Source organism: Melanotaenia boesemani, chromosome 1 (genome assembly GCF_017639745.1).
Source record: "Melanotaenia boesemani isolate fMelBoe1 chromosome 1, fMelBoe1.pri, whole genome shotgun sequence".
In the NCBI taxonomy this organism is placed as follows: domain Eukaryota; kingdom Metazoa; phylum Chordata; class Actinopteri; order Atheriniformes; family Melanotaeniidae; genus Melanotaenia; species Melanotaenia boesemani.
The window spans coordinates 41,348,278-41,364,790 of NC_055682.1; the positions used below are offsets into that span (position 1 = coordinate 41,348,278).

General features: G+C 44.0%; 1 protein-coding gene across 1 annotated transcript in view; it reads left to right on the forward strand.

Moving 5' to 3' along the window:
- Positions 1-16,513, forward strand: part of LOC121639748 (cell migration-inducing and hyaluronan-binding protein-like) — a 114,678-nt gene that overhangs the window by 40,280 nt on the left and 57,885 nt on the right. The window contains exons 2-3 of the mRNA XM_041985252.1: positions 14,147-14,294; positions 15,258-15,395. Of these exons, the coding sequence (XP_041841186.1) occupies positions 14,201-14,294; positions 15,258-15,395 (232 nt within the window). The 5' untranslated portion in view covers positions 14,147-14,200. The remainder of the gene's footprint in view (positions 1-14,146; positions 14,295-15,257; positions 15,396-16,513) is intronic.

Here is a 16,513-nt window from a genome sequence, read left to right on the forward strand (position 1 = left end):
CTTGGTTTTTTGTCTGGCAAATGCCAAACGTCCTGCATGGTGTTGGACTGTAAGCACAACCCCCACCTGTGGACGTCAGGCCCTCATACCTCCCTCATGGAGTCTGTTTCTGACCGTTTGAGCAGACACATGCACATTTGTGGCCTGCTGGAGGTCATGTTGCAGGGCTCTGGCAGTGCTCCTCCTGTTCCTCCTTGTACAAAGGTGGAGGTAGCGTCCTGCTGCTGGGTTGTTGCCTCCTACGGCCTCCTCCACGTCTCCTGATGTACTGGCCTGTCTCCTGGTAGCACCTCCATGCTCTGGACACTACGCTGACGGACACAGCAAACCTTCTGGCCACAGCTCACATTGATGAGCCATCCTGGATGAGCTGCACTATCTGAGCCACTTGTGTGGGTTGTAGACTCCGTCTCATGCTACCACTAGAGTGAAAGCACCACCAGCTTTTAAAAGTGACCAAAACATCACCAGAAAGCAGGAACTGAGAAGAGGTCTGTGGTCACCACCTGCAGAACCTCCTTTATTGCTAATTACCTGTAATTTCCACCTGTTGTTTGTTCCATTTGCACAACAACATGTGGAACTGATGGTCAGTCAGTGTTGCTTCCTAAGTGGACAGTTTGATTTCACACAAGTGTGATTGACTTGGAGTTACATTGTGTTGTTTAAGTGTTTCCTTAGTTTTTTTGAGCAGTGTATATCCTTCTATCATTCACCCTAACATCCTTTTTAGTCCAGGTGGCTTGAAGCACCCTTTGCATTTGACTGTAGTTTTGAAAACAAACTATTATTGATCTGGGACGCTCCTTATGCCCAGTATTTGGTCCAGCTGACCTGTGTGCTCTTTCAATGTGGATTTCTCCATCAACCTCCAGCTTCTCCAGTCTCAGGTTCTTCACAAACTCAACCATGTTATTTCCTTCACATTTTTCAGGCACCGAATAAGTTCTTAAATTCTTCCTTCTTTCGCGGCCTTCAAAATCCTCACATTTTGCCTGCAGGCGCAGACTGGATCAGCATTTTTGTTAAACTAATTTCACGGTCCTCATTTTCCACAATCCTTAACTCTGCAGTTCCACTCTTGGTTTCAACACTCAGATGTCTTAATTAAACCTTTAAGCCCTAGGGTTTTTGGAGGTGTATTTTGCCTGAACAGACCTACAAATGAAAACATCATGACAGAAATCATTCTGTGCATAAAGATACCACTGCATGCATTCAGCAACTCTTTGACTACAACTGTACAAAGTTTCATGAGAACAGAACAAAGCTCATAGCTTTTATGCAGGTTTTAGTGTGGATAGGACCAGGCGGACTCTCCATTTGGCCACTTGGATACCCAAACTGCGCCAAATTGTGCTGTGTCTGTATTTCCTCCAGAACTTCCAAAACGGTGTATTTGGCTCTTTGTAATTTCTTGGACATGTTTATGGCTTTTATCCTTTGTTCTAAATGGATAAAAAGTTATAATGAAGAAAAGAAATGAAAGCTGTTCGATATTCGCTCTTTCCGGTGCGCCCACGTGCGTAACTGCAGCAAAATGTCAATGATGCTCCTTTGTTTACGCTCAAGTATTTATACCTGACAGATAAAGTTTCGTTCAAGTGTAAGATATCGTTGGAAAGCTTGTAAGATGTAGAATTCGAAAATGAAAATGACCACAAAAAGGTAAGGAAATAAAACATATTGCTGTTTGTGAGAATATCTTTGGGATTTGGTGTATTTGGTGATAAACATGCTGTCTGATAAGGCTACTGTGATATGCGACGGTTAGCTTTGTGTTTGTTTTGAGACTGACGTGAGGTGCTTGGTGAATATCTTTTTATGCTTGGTATCATATGAAAGTGCAGTTTTTCTAGTTTCCTTTGATACCCAATATGTTGGGGTGGAGTGAACGGATCATGCGTTGTGTTGCATTTTGTTTCGGGTGTTACTCGTTATGGTGGCGCTGTTGTTTGTGGCATACGTATTTAAAGTTGTTATTAAACAAATTCTTTGTTGACCAAATGTACTTGAAGAGTTGATTTAGTGGCATTAGGTATTATTCTTTAAGACACATTATAAATAAAAATATCCTAACATCACTAAAGTAACTTTTTTACACACATGAACTTGTGTTTACACCTGTTGGACCCACCGTGGGTTCGTCGGGCTTAACAGGTTAATTGATTTCCTTCTTCAATGCCCCGAAGTTCCCGGCAGTTTCCACCCGGAATCCTTTGATTTCTCTCAATATTTCAGAAAGTCCCAGCACCGCGTCCACACCCTCACCTGATTGTCCTCAGGTGAAATGTTTGTGCCGAATTTCGATTGCTTCAGTTTTTCTTTCTGTTGCTTTGACATTCTTGTCTTTTCTGTACTTTAAGAAAATATTCTTAGCTGGTTGGCTGATGTATTGTTTTTAGCTCAATTTCCAGTATTTGTTCTATATTTAATATTTGTTTTTAGCAGACTGACTCTCAGTAACCGCTGGCAGTTAAACTGGACAAGACTAAGAACCTTAAATCAGAACCCTGATCATGACATGATCACTGATTTCTCTGTGTTTACTCAGCAAAATGAGTAATCAATCCTTTCATTTCTCTGTCAAATGTCTCTGTAAAAGTTGTTTATACCTCATATTATATTCTTAAAATTCTGCAAACAGAATGTTTGTGCCATTAAGGCTGGTACACACAAAAAAAAAAAATTCTAAATTTGATAAGATTTTTTATCTGTTAGAGACCTCACACGTGAAGATAAAAAATCAGGCGTTTAACAGTGTTGATCGTACTGTGTGTGGTGGCTCCGATAATCCCATCGCAGAACAACAGACACATAATGATGCTGTCCCACAACCGATCTAGAATCTAGTCTTCCGAGCCAGAAATCTGGCATGATCAAACGTGATCGAACAAAAACGAAGAAGAACCATGGCAACAACCGGAAAACACAACACCCAGCATGGGAGAGGACATACAGGATGAAGTAATGATGGTGGTCTGGCAACTATTGCTAACAGAAAAAAACAACAAACTGGAGACAGCTTGAACACTAATTTTTTATCCTTCCTTGTGCCTCAGCCAGCTCGCTCACAGTCACAACTCCGGAGTCGTCGGCTTTCCCCACACATGAATATATTTTGTCGTAAATATTGAACGTATTCAGTACTGTTTCTGAGCCGATTGTCGGAATTAATTCACTCTTAACACACCTCAGACCAAATGATAATCTTAAAGCAAAATCTTATAAGACTTAAGATAATTGGGTTTGCCGTCCTTGATCAGGAAGGGGGAAATCAGGACGTAAACAGCCCAATAAGCTTTATGTGTGTACCTTGTTTTAGAAAGAACTCAAAGCTGTTATTGGAGGATTTCCGCAGACTCGAGAATTCCGTATTTCACACACTGATTCTGTCCCTAATGACTAACGTTGTAGTTAGTTGTTGTCTGTTGTTTGGCCACCCCACTGAAGAATTCCTGGATACACCCCTGACAACATCAGGCAACTCCTACAGACAGAGGATGCTACACCCAAACAACAAACATCCAAACACAAGCTGAGTGGAGCTTTGTTGCTAAGAAAAACTAAAGAACTACCTCATAACAGACAACTTAAGAGAACCAGGTCTGCAGGTCCAGATCCAGAGGTCCATCTGCATCACAGACATGCCTGCAACCAAAGTCACTAAATCAGTATTTAGTAGTAGTTAAATAGTTAAATCAATCAGTTCAGTCAGTTCTTTGTTTTAGGGGGGAGTGGTAGCCTAGTGGTTACAGAGGTGGGCTTGGGTCTGGAGAACCTGGGTTCCAGTTCCTGGTATATAGAGATGAAGCACTGTGGGCCCTTGATCAAGGCCCTTGACCCCTGCCAGTTGCTCCCTGGGGGCCGAAACATGGCAGATGCTCTGTAGAACATCTAGAGATGGGTCAATTTCCCAGTCGGGATTAAAAATTATAATAATTATTGAAACGACCTCTGCTGATGGCCTGAAAGACATTTTTTAGCCCTTTTTCTGGTCCAGTGGAACCACCTGTCTGAGTCGTGGTGACGGCAGATGAACTGCTGAATGTTGAGTGTCTGGATAAATCTAGACAGCTTTTTTTGGTTCATGTTTGCTGATGTAATTCTTGAAGTGAAAGTTGTTTTTACCCATTGATTTTACTGGCCTGATTCTTCCTGACCCTCTTCAGTCCTCCACTACAACCAGTTTCAGAGACAGAAGCTGCTGTTGCAGCCGTGTTCCTGCTCCTGATGAGGCAGTTATCCACGTGTAACAGAGGTTCTGCAGACGAAAGCATGCTGCCGTGACTGCTGTTGGTAAAAGTCTCAGGTTTCACGCTCAGGCGGTAGCAGAAAGAGTCTGTAACATGCAGAGACAGCTGCTCCATGTTTTCACTGCTGTCAGTCTGCAGGCTGCAACACACCTTATTTCATTTCATTTGTCATCTTCTGTGTGAGAGAGAAATGCTGATGTTGTGTGTTCCTGTCAGATGCTGAGAGCTGGTAATTTAACTTTTTTAGCCTCACAGGAAAACATGCTGTTTGTGTTTACAGACAGCATGTTTTTATTAAAGACACACTCCACTTTTCACTTTCATGACATTTTTGAAACGCTACAGTTTCCAGCTGTTAGAAAAATCAACAGATTACTGGAAGCATTTTAAGTGTCATCCATTATAAAACATGAATAAATAAAAATAAACAGTTTTCTGATTCAAGCTTGTAGACATCGTTATGTAAATGTTCATCTATCAGAGGAGAAATAGTGAAGCAGCTTCGGAAGGTTTTATCATCCCTGATGTGTTGGAAACACTTCCATGTTCTTGGATTTGGTTATGAAGTCACTGCTCCAACTAAACAAACACATTTCCCAGGAATGTGAAAACTGACAGTCTGGTTCATGAGGTTTATTAAAATTCCCAAAGTGGTCACATTTCATTCCAGTAACTCCAGGAAAATAAATCAGGAATATTGTTTGCTTTTCCTGAAGACATTCTCCATCCTCTCCCAGCCAATCAGAAGCAGCAGATGAAAACATTCATGTTTGTTTAGAATTAATGTTGGAGGGAAGATCCAGGAGGTTCCAGCAGCTTCTGACTTCTACGACTGACAATGGAGATGATTAATAGAGATAATAATAACTCTTATAATAATTATAATATTTACATTATTAATCCAGATTGGGAAGTTTGACTCTGGATTTGACCCATCTCTAGATATACTAGAGAGCAGTGGGCTGCCATGCTCCCCCACACCCAGGAAGCAGTTGGAGGGGTTAAAGGCCTTGCTCAAGGGCCCACAGTGGTTCACCTGTGTTGGTATGTTGGGCTTGCTCCCTCGGAAGAAAGTTTTGGACATTTTATATTTAAAAGCATCAATCTAGTGCACTTTGAGAAAAAACATGAAGCAGAGTTCCAGGCCAGTATGAATATCTAATAACGTATCTAACACATCTGGTAGATGAAATGACGGCTCTTGTCCTTTCACTGTGACCTTCTAATTTGAGCCAAGACCAGTTCCAGCTGCACTTGATACCTGCATCCATTGTTTGACCACCACAGCATCTTTCTGTCCTAACACACTCATTCTGGAAATACAATGTAGTATCAGGGTTAACTTATAGCTTAACTGGTGAACTGAGAATGGTGGTTGTTCACGCTTAGTTCAGACGTTATGTTACACAGATATCTGTTCACCTCAAAAATCTGAATTCAGACAACACATTTATGTCAACTGTAGAAAAGGAGTGTTTCACAAGTTCAGAGAAATAAAGCCAAGGTCTACCCTAATCCCCCGAGTACACCTGTAAATTGTTTTACCCATGACATTAGTCCTACATATATAGTTGGATTTCAGTTTGAAACATCAGATCACAAAATGATGCCTGCTGCTCCACCTGCACATTTACACCTGGATCACCTTATTTGGTCATGAACATGCTTTTTGAGATTCCTGGCCTAAAGGTAACAAATGAACTGTAAGGAGTCCTCTGCATACATGCCCCAGTTTCAGTGGACCTGGGCAAGATATCTGCTCAGACATCAGACTGACTGGACCTGGACCAGATTCCTGGTTAGATATTGGTCTGATTGGACATCAGTGTGGTCTATCCATGGTAGGATCAGAGTCTGGTGGCAGCATGAGGAAAGGTGAAGAGCTCTGAATCCTTGCTGGATGCAGCCTGATGTTTTCTGTGTGCCTCGGGCCAGCGTGGTCTCCAGACCCAGACCACAACTTTTTAATGTTTTTCCAGTTACCTTCCTCTGAACCAGACTGTGTCACAGGCTGCATTCATCTGCATGTTTCCATGCTCAGACTAACCTTGTTAACACAGGCTGAGGACAGCACGTTCAGTATGTGACCAATAGCCTTTTTCCTGCAACTAAATCTAGACTGCCTGTTAGAAAAAAAAGACGCTCACATGGATCCACTTCATGCTGAGGCAGATTTGTTATTAGAGCTGGATGACTGCTGAGTGAATCATATTACCCATTGTCACTGCAGGCCTCAGGATGCCTCTAATGATATACATATTTTTAGCACTGCAGGCAGAATGTCTGCAGAAATAAGCAGAATCTGATCCACCATGATGGGATAATGTTGATGACAGCAGCACTTTGAATTCAGTTTGGGTTCTAGAAAAACATTAAATGGGTGTTAACATCTGGGGAGACAGAGTGGTAAGCAGCTAACAACACCAATGTTGGATGTTATAACTCCACTGAATGGTCATTATCTGTGGTCATCAGCTCATCCTTGTCGGACAGTAGGACCTTTTTCTCCCAGCGCGCCCAGTAGGCCGTTATCATATTTATTCACATCTCTGATCAACAACACTGATACAACCAGTTTATGAGCAAAACAATGATAAAACAGCCCCCCCCCCCCCCCCCCCCCCACAGCTGTAACTCATAACTTAACTGGAAAATATCTTTGAAATATGTGGTAAGCATTTGTTTTTGCAACCGTATCTAAAACCACAAAACCAGAGAAACTACCAACCCACATCCCCATCTATTACAGGTTTAAATATCTGAAATAAACACGCATATTTACCTTGGATAGATGGATGGATGGACGGATGGATGGATGGATGGATGGAGGGACGGATGGATGGATGGATGAATGGATGGAGAGACGGATGGACGGATGGATGGATGGATGGATGGATGGATGGATGGATGGATGGACGGACGGATGGATGGATGGATGGATTTTGGACAGGTGGATAGATGGGTGGATGGAGTGATGGATGGATGGATGGATGGAGGGACGGATGGATGGATGGAGGGATGGATGGATGGATGGACGAATGGATGGATGGATGGATGGATGGATGGATGGATGGATGGATGGATGGACGGACGGATGAATGGATGGATGGAGGGACGGATGGATGGATGGATGAATGGATGGAGAGACGGATGGACAGATGGATGGATGGACGGATGGATGGATGGATGGATTTTGGACAGGTGGATAGATGGGTGGATGGAGTGACGGATGGATGGATGGAGGGACGGATGGATGGACGAATGGATGGATGGACGGATGGATGGATGGATGGATGGATGGATGGATGGATGGATGGATGGATGGACAGATGGACGGATGGACGGATGGATGGATTTTGGACAGATGGATGGATGGATGGATGGATGGATGGATGGATTTTGGACAGGTGGATGGATGGGTGGATGGACGGATGGATGGATGGACGGATGGATGGATGGACGGATGGACGGATGGATGGATTTTGGACAGGTGGATGGATGGATGGATGGATGGATGGATGGACGGATGGATGGATGGATTTTGGACAGGTGGATGGATGGGTGGATGGACGGATGGATGGATGGACGGATGGATTGATGGATGGATGGATGGGTGAATGGATGGACGGATGGATGGATTTTGGACAGGTGGATGGATGAGTGGATGGAGGGATGGATGGATGGATTTTGGACAGGTGGATAGATGGGTGGATGGAGTGATGGATGGATGGATGGAGGGATGGATGGATGGATGGAGGGATGGATGGATGGGTGGACGAATGGATGGATGGACGGATGGATGGATGGACGAATGGATGGATGGACGGATGGATGGATGGATGGATGGATGGATGGATGGAGGGACGGATGGATGGATGGATGAATGGATGGATGGAGGGACGGATGGATAGATGGATGGATGGATGGACGGATGGATGGATGGATGGATTTTGGACAGGTGGATAGATGGGTGGATGGAGTGACGGATGGATGGATGGAGAGACGGATGGATGGATGGAGGGATGGATGGATGGATGGACGGATGGATGGATGGATGGACGGATGGATGGATGGATGGATTTTGGACAGGTGGATGGACGGATGGATGGATGGATGGATGGATGGATGGATGATGGATGGATGGACGGATGGATGGATTTTGGACAGGTGGATGGATGGGTGGATGGAGGGATGGATGGATGGATGGATGGATGGATGGATGGACGGATGGATGGATGGATGGATGGATTTTGGACAGGTGGATGGACGGATGGATGGATGGATGGATGGATGGGTGGATGGATGGATGGATGGACGGATGGATGGACAGATGGATGGATGGAAGGATGGAAGGATGGATGAATGGATGGATGGATGGATGGACGGATGGATGGACAGATGGATGGATGGATGGATGGATGGATGGATGGATGGAAGGATGGATGGGCGGGCAGATGGATGGATGGATGGAAGGGTGGATGAATGGATGGATGGATGGATGGACGGAGGGATGGATGAATGGATGGACGGATGGATGGATGGAAGGATGGAAGGATGGATGAATGGATGGATGGATGGATGGATGGATGGATGGATGGAAGGATGGAAGGATGGATGAATGGATGGATGGATGGAAGGATGGATGGGCGGGCAGATGGATGGAAGGATGGATGAATGGATGGATGGATGGATGAGATAGAGAGCTGTTGCAGCATTGAAGCGTCTCCTCTTGTTGAACCGTCCTCAGTAGGAACATTTTAACTGACCTGAAAGTCTGTCCTGGGTAGAGAGCGACCGGATCATTTCCAGGACACACTGCAGGCATTTTGCTGGGAAAGATGATGCAGGTGTGTTGGATGGAATGTTGTTCAGGGCTTATCAAAACCTGTCCTTTCTCAGTAGGTAACAGGATTAGCTTCCTACGAGTCAACGATCAAAACATGAATTCAGAGTAAAATAATCTAGGAATAAGTGGTCGTGTGAGTCCAGTCAGCAGGTTTTTTCTCCTTCATGTGGCCTGTGCTTTGATAATCCTCAGACTGAGCTGCTGTTAATGCAGCAAGCGGAGTTCCACCCAGTACTTTGTACTTCTGCAGAGGCACAGCATATTATTAAAAACTATTCATAGACCTGATGCTGGAAGCAGCAGCAAATTCATGGTTAGTTTGTTACTGTAGAAATGCTGCTTCAAACACGCTGCTTTCTGGCAAACACACTGGTGTAGCTGTGCCTGGGTGTGTGGCAGTTTCCCTCATTTTCTAGAAAGTCTGTGTGAGTACAGAGCCAGCTCATGTTGATTTCAGCTCAAAGTTTCCTGCAGATCTGGACGGCTGAAACGCTGCACGTTATCTTCAGCACTCCTCAAAAGGTTGGTGGTTCAGTTCCCAGCTGGTTTCCCAGTCCACATAATGTAAGACCTTAATCCCTGAGCTGGAACCTAAAGGTGAATGTTTGAACTCATCTTTGCTGTCTGGTCTCTGAGCTTCAGCTAACCTCCTCCATTTTCTTCATCTTCTCACACAGAGTCAGACTTCATCAGTCATCATCACGTCTGTCGTTGATGCTGCTGAGTTTTACACTCTGCTCTCAGGTGTGCCCAGTTGAAGGTCAGGAAGGTCTCAGGGTCGAAAAACCAAATCCGCTCTGTGTGTACATAGTCAGAGGGAGATAACCCAGTCTAGATTCATATTAGGCTGAACAAATGAGTAGCATTATTTATTCAAATATTAATCTCATGAGTAACAGTTGCTGTTAAATGCTGCTGTATTAACACAGATTAATGAGCTAATCTTATCAGCTCTACCCGAACAGTAAACAATCAGTTGCTTGCAGATTTATTTAGACTGAGTGTCCCTGAGGGGAAGTTTAGGTGCGTTGTTAACCCAGACCTTTCTCTTATTCCAGCCGATAGCTCAGTGTGTGGAAAACCAGACTGTTCAGCCGTTCTCTCGACCTGCGTAATCCTGCAGCTTGTTTCAGCTGCTTCTGGACAGGAGGCGGTGTCCACTCTGGACGGGTCATCATAACACAGGAACAACTGCACAAACATGAAAATGAAATGGATATGTCCAGGACTTGAATTACACACCGGGCGTGCACCGTGGCTTTGCACAGATTTATTTGTATTAGTGCACAGCAGCGTGGTCAAAAACAGGGTTAAGTCCAAAACCAATCTGCTACTACTGCATGCAGCTGATACAATCAGAAACATCTTTCTCTTACTGTGCTGAGCAGAAATGTTTTTCATGACCTGGTCAGAAGACTTTTGGCCTTTCATGAGATAATCATGCTCCTCGATGAGAATACAGCCACAGGCTACTTGGAACAGCTCTGTAATAACTCCCACATTTATTTCCACACAAGCAGATGTGTGGCTCTGATCTGAGGAATTCAGAGAATTTAGATCTTCCAGAGATAAATGCAGTTGCTGCAGATGTGAGCTGCGTTCTTGCTCCTCTTGTTGGTGTTCTGCAGTTACACTACCAGTCAAAACTTTTCCATGTCCAAACTAAACTGATGACCGGTAGTGTAGACGACAGAAGATGATTCCTTTGTTTGACTCTCTGGACTCTATACTGTTGTCGATGCTCTGCAGGTGAAGTTAATACGACCTGAAATCATATGGGAACACTCAGAATGTGTTATTGGCGTTCTATTAGCTCTTTTCTGTTACAAAGAGCACTTTCCTCTTTCTGCTGTTTTTCAGTTGTTCAGTCTATCTTCTGAACCGTGTATATTTTCTCTCTTTCATCTCATCCCTTGCAAAGAGATGAAAATGTTCATTAATAATTCCCAAGTATAACTACTACCTGGATGTCTCAGATGAGTGTGGTCTTGAAGGGAATGAAGAAGACAGATCCAGAGAAGTCTTTGTTTTCTTTTTATCAGAGTGTTGGGGCTGTGGAGGAGTTTTGGACCACTCTGCTGTTTTTGAAGGAAGGATTTAGTTTCCAGACAGCTGTGGATGGATCACAGAAAGCTGATCAGGGATGTTTTTTTGGAGCTAGGTTTACTGTTTTGGGTTTGGTCCCGGATGTTTACATCCTGCTCATGTTAACCTTTGTTTACCTGCATGTTAGATCACCAGACCATGACTCTGTGGGTCCTGGACTGATGACTTTCCTTCCTTTATACTGTAAACTGTACTCAGTGATGCACCTGAAGCCTGAAGAAACAAATCATTTTCCTGAGTAGTAAACTGGATAAAATGTGCTCCAAATATGTAGAGAAGAATTAACCCCCTAAGCTCCAAGCACCAGGTCATATCTCCAAACAGAGACCTTATATCTGTTACCACATTCTACCAGTAGATGTAGACATGTTTATCTTCAATGTAACATGATTGGTGGGTGAGGGAGGAGGAGGTGGGGGTCTATCCAAAGTTTTTGAGGAAATCGCATATGAACGACACCATAAAGCTGATGAGGAGGCGCTCATAGTCAGTGATGCAGAGTAGATTACAAAAAACACATTTAAACACTTATGATATATATATATATATATATATATATATATATTCACAACCAGAACTGACTTTCAAAGCTACAATCTGATAATAAAATGAAGATAAGCCACAGGAAGGTTAGCAGCCTCCACATGATGCCACTGATCTACAGAAGGTTGAAGTTTAAAGAAGCGATGAGCTTACTCTGCAGGGTATAAGCTTTACTGAAGTTTTCTCACTTCATCATCTGCACAACATCCGTTCTGAGCCATGAAATTATTATGAATGAAATGAGTTATTGTGTTCATGCAGTTATCCTGGATAATGTAGATTCCTGCCTGACCAAAGTGTTATTAACTACACCACAACCACCACCGCCCGGTTCTGGTTCCTCCTTAAACGGATCCAATGACCTCAGTCACAGCACAGATTTCCTCATCACAGCTTCGTTCATTAAAGCATCCATCAGTCAGGCTATGTTTCATGATGCTGTAGCTCAGTGGTACTTAAACTGGGAACACCAGGAAACTCTGCAAACTACTTCAGGTGAGTTGAGCTTTCGATGACACGGACGCTGCTTGAGTAAAACAATCTGCTTTATACGGAAGATGAGTAGTTTGTTTCTGAAGTAATCAACAGGATTTTCTTTGTGCTCAGGATGAGACGTCCCCATGTAGCGTTGTAACTTGTTTGGCTTCATACTATCAGATGCTGATCTTTTGAGACACACAGTCCAGCCTAGAGCAAGACATGCTTCATTATATTTCGTTGTCTTTTTTTGGTAGTTGAAATCTCAGGTGATTCATCATCCATCTGCGTAACATTCCAGGAGAACTTGATGACCAGCCATCCAAGGCCAGTTCAGGGAGCCAGATTAAGATAACAGCCTTTGTTTTGGTTCAGGCTAGAGCTTGTTTCGTCTGCCTTGAGTCTCTCAGTGGTCTCACTGGCGACTCTCTAATCATCTGAGTCTGTGTCATTTTCCACCCAGCCGAGCCGACAACTTCTCCAAGTTGGTACCAACCCATTCAAGAGCTCCGGAACTGCAACCAGCTTGCTGTTCTGAGCTAGAATAGCATCCAGTTTACGATTAAGCTCCTGCAACGCTATAGTCTGATTGTTCATAGCTCAACACACACCGGTACAAAAGTCCAGCAGCTTGCCAGTGGCTGCCAACAGTGCCTGAATTTTGCGATACATCAGGAAACCGCCCGCTCCAAACAGCAGAAACCCAGTTATCATGAATTCAATTGTGTAAATGTTCTCTGCATCCTCAATGGAAAGAATCGACAGGCACATGACCTTCCATACCCCCCAAGAGTCCATCACATATCCAGCTGCAAACGTTCTGCCAGGACAAGCGGACTCCCCTACTCCCGTTTTGCTGTTCAAATACATTTGGTCAACTGCATTGAGAGACCAGCACACCACGGGACTTTAGATGAAGTGGTGAAGGATTTTAGTCTGTAGTCTTGGGTAAATTTCCTCCTAAAACAAGTCAGGTGTCTTACCAACATGACAGGTGATGTTTCTGGTAGGATACTGCTGGAGATGTTCTAGCTTCATGCAGCTGTTAGCTACTTTCTACCCACATCACAAACATCATGTCTTGGATGGGCTGGAGTTCATGGACAGAAATCCCTATAAAACATTTTCCCAGTAACACTTGACAGAATTTTACCAGCTCTACTTTTGCCTTTTTTGGTTCTGGACTCAAATGTAAATCCATGTTTAAAGTTTTCATGCTGACAGGTGATTGACAGGTGATATTATCTGGTTTGAGCCAGAATGAGTAGGGAGGAGGAAGAGGAAGACGAGGGAGACAGTCTGAACTTTCTCTTCAGATCTGCCAGACTGCTGTTTTCACCTTAAACACTAGGGGGCAGCATTGCTTCTGATCAGTTCACTCCAAAACTGGTTGGATGTGGAAACATCTCAGACGTGTCAGAGACTTGTTCCTGATTGGATGCTCATTGTCATGGTGACTGAGCATTAAAGATGAGCAGAAAACAAAGCAGTTTCAGTTCAGTTGTTTTTTGTGGAAATGAGTCTGAGGTAAATTTAAAACATTTGAAATGAAATGATCTTGTTTAGAATTACAGATTAATGATGAGAGGTGTTTACCTGTCCGACCTGCAGGTTTGGTCACATAACCAAACCAGGTGTCCTGTAGTGTGGGTTAAATCAAAAAGCAGCTCCTCAGTTTGCAACTTGCCCAGCTGAACATCTTCTACTCGTCTCACAGTCCATCTTCTGTCTCTGTTCTGCTAACAAAGTAAACAAACCTCCATGTTCCTCTGACATCTCCTCCACAGCTGCTTCCATCTCTACGGACGGAAGAAAGTCATCTCAGAATCTTTAAATCAGATTCATGATTTCACGTCAGAGATGTGGCAGACTTCAGAACTTCCTGTCTTACTGAATCTGTTTCCATGTGATGTTCCAGGTGTTGGTAGATCTCCATACTCCAGAACCCTGTGGAAGCCCAGCAGGAGGCCTGATGGAGACTCTGAAGACTGCCCGTGTCAGGCTAAGGAACATGAGGACATGTGCTGTGTTTCTGGCAGCTTTCCTGTTTCACAACATCCAAGCAGGTGAAAACACCAGATCCATGTTGTGCTCACTGTTCCATTTCTCTGCGTTTTCATCCTCAGCTCCGGTGAAGGCGGGTGTTCACCTTCACATCCTGATCCGATGAAAATATAAATATTTATATTTATATATTAATATAATTTCATATAAAATATATAAATATTTTTTCAAACTACTAAAATTTTACTTTTTAATCCCAGAAAACATAAACATGAACATTTCCAGGCTGAATTTTTACTGACCAGCAAGTTAAAGTGGTTCTGACTGAAGGATGATGGATCTGAGGTGATGTGATGGGTTTTGGTTTCGCCACAGACCTGCTCGCTCGCTCACACATGCAGTAAAGTTCATTTAGCATCCAGACCTTCAGTCCCAATAAACAAGGCAAGGCAGTTTATTTGTACAGCACATTTCATGTACAGGACAATTAAAAGTGCTTTACATAAAACAAAGACATTACAGATATTTAGAAATAGTAAAAGGCATCCACATATAATCACAATAAAATAATAAATTACAATAAAATTATTAAAAGCAAGATAAGTTAAAAAGTTAACATGCAGATTTCATGCATAGGAGCATGAGAAAAGAAATGTTTTAACCTGGATTTAAAAATGTCGACATTTGGTTTAATCTCCACTGGCAGTTTGTTCCACTTGTTTGCAGCATAACAGCTAAATGCTGCTTCTCCATGTTTAGTCTTGACTCTGGTCTGGACTCTGGTCTGGACTAGCTGACCAGAGTCTTTGGATCTAAGAGCTCTGCTAGGTTTATATTCTCTGAACATATCACAGATGTATTCATGGGCCTAAACCATTCTGGGATTTGTAAACAATCAGAAGGGTTTTAAAAACTATTCTGTGACTGTAAACAAAAGCTACAAGTCTTCTTAAAGTCTTGAAAACCAGTGTATGCAATTGGTGTCTCAGTCCACAAACTGGTTTAACTGGTTTTGTCCCCTGCAGCATGTCCGGACAAGGAGCCGGGACTTCGGCCATGGATGCCTGGACACAGTGAGCATCACCGTGTTACCATTGGTTATGGCCAGAAGGTCCTCCTCACAACTTCAGCAACAGTTCACTCCATAGAGATCCATAATGGAGGTACGTGGATCTCTTTCCTCAACCTGAGAGGGTTTGAGGAAACCCCGATCCAGAGGGCCCACCTCATGGTTAGACCTGGGTAGAGTTCACAGGAGGAAGGACACATCACAGAAAGATGATGGGGAGAGAAGAGGTTATATGGTGACAGTCTGTTGATGTCTCAGAGTCTGACCTGGATACAGACCTGTCTGAGCAAACATGGCGGCTTTGTTTGAACTTTGGAATTTAAGTACCTGCGGGTTTGGTTTCCAGGTCTGTGCAGTCTGATTTCATCTCTATCTCCATCAGAACCTCCAATGACGTTCTTTAACCCGTAAAACTCCAAAACATTTATATATTGTTGATCTCCTGCTCCATCCTTCCCTCACTTGTGAACAAAACCCCTGAGAGACCTCATTCCTAACCTGAAGAACACACCCTACCCTTTTCCGGCTGAGGACCATGTTCTCGGATTTAGAGGTGCTGATTCTCATTCCCGCCGCTTTACACTTGGCTGCAAATCACTCCAGTGAGAGCTGAAGAACATGGGCCGATGAACAGAACCACATCATCTGCAAAAATCAGAGACCAGAGGCCACCAAACCGGATCCCCTCAACACCTCGTCTGCACCTAGTAATTCTGTCCATAAAAGTTATGAACAGAATCGATGACAAAGGGCAGCCTTGACAGAGTCCAACCCTCACTGGAAACAAATCTCATTTACTGCCAGAAATGCGGGCCAGGCTCTGGCACCAGTCGTACAGGGACCGGACAGCTCGTACAAGGTGGTCCGGCACTCCATACTTCTGGAACACCCCCCACAAGAGGGGGACATTGTTGAACGCCTTCTCCAAGTCCAAACTCCTATGTCCCCTCCAAGCCGTGCGTCAAGGTGAGTCCATTTGTATCGAGCTGGGACCACGCACCAGCTCAGGCTCCTTCCCCACCAGAGAGGTGACGTGTCACGTCCCTATAGCTTCTGCAGCTGAGGATCAGACCGCCAGGGTCCCTGCCTTCGGCCACCGCCCAGCTCAAACTGAACTCTACCCCAACAGCCCCTCCCACAAGTGGTGAGTCCAGAAGAGGGGGGTGCCCATGTCACCCTTTCAGCCTGAGCCCAACCAGGCCCCATGGGCAA